The sequence below is a fragment of the Physeter macrocephalus genome, chromosome 18, assembly GCF_002837175.3.
Source record: "Physeter macrocephalus isolate SW-GA chromosome 18, ASM283717v5, whole genome shotgun sequence".
In the NCBI taxonomy this organism is placed as follows: domain Eukaryota; kingdom Metazoa; phylum Chordata; class Mammalia; order Artiodactyla; family Physeteridae; genus Physeter; species Physeter macrocephalus.
Window position 1 is genome coordinate 72,342,613 of NC_041231.1, and position 4,619 is coordinate 72,347,231.

Consider the following 4,619-nt stretch of genomic DNA (forward strand, 5'->3'; position numbering starts at 1 on the left):
AAAAAAAAAAAAAAAAAAAAGTTGTTAGGACTACAATGGTTTGGTTTTTTTTCAAAGGAAGTATCTTTTAAAAAATTTAGAAGTATTACATGCTTATTTTAAGCAATTCAGAGTTGTATATAGCATAAAATGAAAGTTGTTTCTTACCCACTTCCTTTTTTTTTAATTTTTCTCATTAAACTTTTTTAATGGGTCTCAAATTCTGTGACAGACTTTTGGTCAAGTTGTTTCCATTAAAAAGTACTGATTTTAAAAACTAATAAAACTGCCACACACAAAACAAATGGTCCACAAAACATTCTCCTTTCCTTCTGAAGGTTTTATGATGCATTGTTATCATTAACCAGTCTTTTGCTATTAAACTTAAATGGCCAATTGAGACAAACAATTCTGAGACCGGTCTTCCACCACTGATTAAGACTGGGCTGGCAGGTATTGGGGATAATATTCATTTAGCCTTCTGAACTTTCTGGGCAGACTTGGTGACCTTGCCAGCTCCGGCTGCCTTCTTGTCCACTGCTTTGATGACACCCACAGCAACCGTCTGTCTCATGTCACGAACAGCAAAATGGCCCAGAGGAGGATAGTCAGAGAAGCTCTCAACACACATGGGTTTGCCAGGAACCATATCAATGATGGCAGCATCACCAGATTTCAAGAATTTGGGACCATCTTCCAGCTTTTTCCCAGAACGACGATCAGTCTTCTCCTTCAGCTCAGCAAACTTGCAAGCAGTGTGAGCTGTGTGATAATCCAGCACAGGTGCATATCCGCCACTGATTTGGCCTGGGTGGTTCAAGATAATCATCTGAGCTGTGAAGCCAGCTGCTTCCGTCGGTGGGTCATTTTTGCTGTCACCAGCTGCATTGCCACGATGAACATCTTTGACAGACACGTTGTTGACATTGAAGCCCACATTGTCCCCAAGAAGGGCTTCACTCAAAGATTCATGGTGCATTTCAACAGACTTCACTTCAGTTGTCACGTTGACTGGAGCAAAGGTGAGCACCATGCCAGGTTTGAGAATACCAGTCTCCACTCGACCCACAGGGACAGTGCCAATACCACCAATTTTGTAGACGTCCTGGAGGGGCAAACGCAGGGGCTTGTCAGTTGGGCAAATTGGTGGCAGGATGCAATCCGGAGTTTCAAGCATTGTGGTTCCACTGGCATTGCCATCTTTACGGGTGACTTTCCATCCCTTGAACCACAGCATGTTAGCACTTGGCTCCAGCATGTTGTCACCATTCCAGCCAGAAATTGGCACAAAAGCTACTGTGTCGGGGTTGTAGCCAATTTTCTTAATATAGGTGCTGACTTCCTTAACAGTTTCCTCATATCTCTTCTGGCTGTAGGGTGGCTCAGTGGAATCCATTTTGTTAACAATTAGTTTCACATCCAGAGTGTAGACCAGAAGGGCATGCTCACGGGTCTGCCCATTGTTGGAAATACCTGCTTCAGATTCACCAACACCAGCAGCAACAATCAGGACAGCACAGTCAGCCTGGGATGTTCCTGTAATCATGTTTTTGATGAAGTCTCTGTGTCCTGGGGCATCAATGATGTTCACATAGTACTTGCTGGTCTCGAATTTCCATAGGGAGATATCAGTGGTGATACCACACTCGCGTTCAGCTTTCAGTTGTCCAAGACCCAGGCATACTTGAAGGAGCCCTTTCCCATCTCGGCAGCCTCCTTCTCGAACTTTTCAGTGGTTCTCTTGTTGATCCCACCCCATTTGTAGATCAGATGGCCAGTAGTGGTAGACTTCCCTGAATCTACACGTCCAATGACAACGATGTTGATGTGGGTCTTCTCCTTTCCCATTTTTGCTTAGGTTTAGCAGTGGTTTTCACGACACCTGTGTCCTGGCGGCAAACCTTTTGTGAAAAAGGCCCCACTTCCTTTTTAAATACTACTTTCCAGAGATGACTACTTCCTGGTATCTAACCTTCCAGACCAGAGGGTTTTCTTTGGTGTAAAGAATCAATGCATCACTTGGGTATACTCAAGGAGTTTGATTTTTATAACCTTTCAGAGGAACTTGACTGATGTTAGGTCATTTTGCATTGCTTAGGAGGAATTAGGACACTTTGGTTGTCTTTTTTATGCTCTGAGAGTTGACAGCATATTCTGTTAGAAACCTATCCAATACGTTGTAACTTCTGAGTTTTTATTTCCTTTTATAAGTGAAACAGTATTTTGGTTGTGGTGTGGTGAAAGCCATGAAAGCTGGAGCTGCGACATGGTTACTGTTCCAGTTATCTGGCGCTTCTTAGCAAACTACTCTAAAATTTAGGGCCTTAAAAAAGCAATTGATTATTATTTCTCAATCTTCTACTGGTGGCATGGCTGATGCAGTGGCAATCTTGAGAGGGAGAGGTAATAATTACAGAACACCCTTCTTATTACTCATTAGTCTTCTGGGTTAAAATTTACCATGCTTAGGCACAGTTCCAAGGTAAATTAATTTTGTTTTTGGTGGTAAAGGGGTAGAAAACATGAATAAAATTTGTTTACGGGAAAGGTTTTTAATGATGTAAGTAAGAAAATAAACTAGAGGAAGAACATAAGATTTCCTAGTCCCCACTCCCCTCGAGGAAACATATGTAACTTATTCTTTTAAGAATTGCTGTATTGCTTTTCCTTACCGAGAACGGTGATAACTTGCAGAATTTAAGAAAATGGTTTTTGAAGCAGGTTGATATATTGCACGTGTCATCAAGGGAGACAGGTATGCCAGTCCCCACTTCCTCAGAGACTTGCTAGGCCAGACATCCCTTTCCTGTAACTCAGTCCCCTCTAAATATATCCTCTTAGACATTGTAAAGTGCTTTGGGAAATGATGATGAAGTGGGTTGAAGCTAGCATGGTTCATAATTTTTCCAACTCTTTGGCTTAAAATGAGCCCCCTTGCTTACCTTCAAGATGCTTACTTTTTAGAGACTTAATGGGAAGGTTTTTCTTTTCCTGGTTGGATTTTAAAAATGATATTCTCCTCTTGTAATTTGTTTTAGAACTTGAACTGCCCTGCATTCTGGGGTGTGTGGAGTGTTCTCTTACCCCTCTGTATCTGTGCTTTTGCAGTTCCCTCTGTTACAGTATCTCTCCCATCACATACCCAGGCCCTTATTAACTACTTGTGAAACTTTTTCTCATTCTGCAGTATTCATGTTGGTTTTCATTGTTCCTCTTACAGCACTGACTTATCATGTATACGTGTTTGCGTTCATTATAAACTGTTTGAGTGCTGAGACCATCTCAGTTATCTTTATTGCTTATTGCTTATGCTTTGCTTAAATTTAATGTGTTGAATGAAATGTATTACTAGGTGCACAATATTCCACTAAACCTGAGGCTTAGCAGAAACTAACACTGGAGTGTTACAAAAAAGTAGAAGATGATAATATGAAGAAAGTTACTGAGCACCTAATAATGGCAACTGATATTTCTGTAGCACTATACAAACTGTTCTGCCTAAGTTTAATTGTATACTTTTGACTTCTCTTGGAGGGTTGCGATATTTCCTCTCCTTAACAGATGAGTAAAGAGAGTATGGAACTTGCTCAAGCTCACTCATCTAGGAAGAGGTGGAGCTAGAACTCAAATCTAGTTACTTAATTGTCTGAGACAATCCTGTAATGTATGCTTGTGATTTTTATTCAGGTAGGTTCTGCATTAAGAAGAAACAGGATCTGAAGATACAAAATGGATTGAAAGATGATAATTGAATTCTGGGCCTTACTAAAAGAATTTCTTTATTGTTTCTAGCAATATATTAACCAGAGATTTAATTTGCAACAGTTTGATTTCTTTTATCCATCGGCAATATACTGGATGTAAAAGTTCCTGTTTATATTTTGAGACTTTAAGAAGAGTAACTTTTTTGCGTTACGCTGGCCTCTCACTGTTGTGGCCTCTCCCGTTGTGGAGCACAGGCTCCAGATGCACAGGCTCAGCGGCTATGGCTCACGGGCCCAGCCGTTCCGCGGCATGTGGGATCTTCCCGGACCGGGGCACGAACCTGTGTCCCCTGCATCGGCAGGAGGACTCTCAACCACTGCGCCACCAGGGAAGCCCAAGAAGAGTAACTTTTAACTTGTTTAAAGTTATTTGCCCAAGTTAACAAGTGCTAACAAAATCTCATCAGTTAGCTTCATACTAGACAGAGTATTATTCTATTAGACAATCAGAGCACTGCAGACACGCAAAAAATGATTTGAGTGACTATTTCTCAATTCTCTGTAGTATGTTGTGTAATTAGTATCATTCTGCATGCATAAGAGAGAAGTTAATCTATTAATACAAGGGATGGCTTAGGGGGTAGGTCGAGAAACTGCTCCTCAGAGCTAAATCTAGCCAAAGAATGAAGAAATTTTTTATAAGAATCATTTTATGTTTTAAAATCATTGCAGGGCTTCCCTGGTGGCGCAGTGGTTGCGCGTCCGCCTGCCGATGCAGGGGAACCCGGTTCGCGCCCCGGTCTGGGAGGATCCCACATGCCGCGGAGCGGCTGGGCCCGTGAGCCATGGCCACTGAGCCTGCGCGTCCGGAGCCTGTGCTCCACAACGGGAGAGGCCACAACAGAGGGAGGCCTGCATACCACAAAAAAAAAAAAA

The 4,619-nt window shown here is 42.0% G+C and overlaps 2 protein-coding genes across 3 annotated transcripts in view; one reads left to right on the forward strand and one right to left on the reverse strand.

Moving 5' to 3' along the window:
* The window catches only part of ZFAND3 (zinc finger AN1-type containing 3), a 335,919-nt gene that overhangs the window by 31,340 nt on the left and 299,960 nt on the right, over positions 1 to 4,619 (forward strand). The window lies entirely within an intron of this gene.
* On the reverse strand, positions 91 to 1,889 carry LOC114484313 (elongation factor 1-alpha 1-like). The gene is given in 2 exon segments (XM_055080068.1): positions 91 to 1,644; positions 1,647 to 1,889. Coding segments are annotated over 2 exon segments (1,377 nt in total). The 5' UTR covers positions 1,828 to 1,889; the 3' UTR covers positions 91 to 448.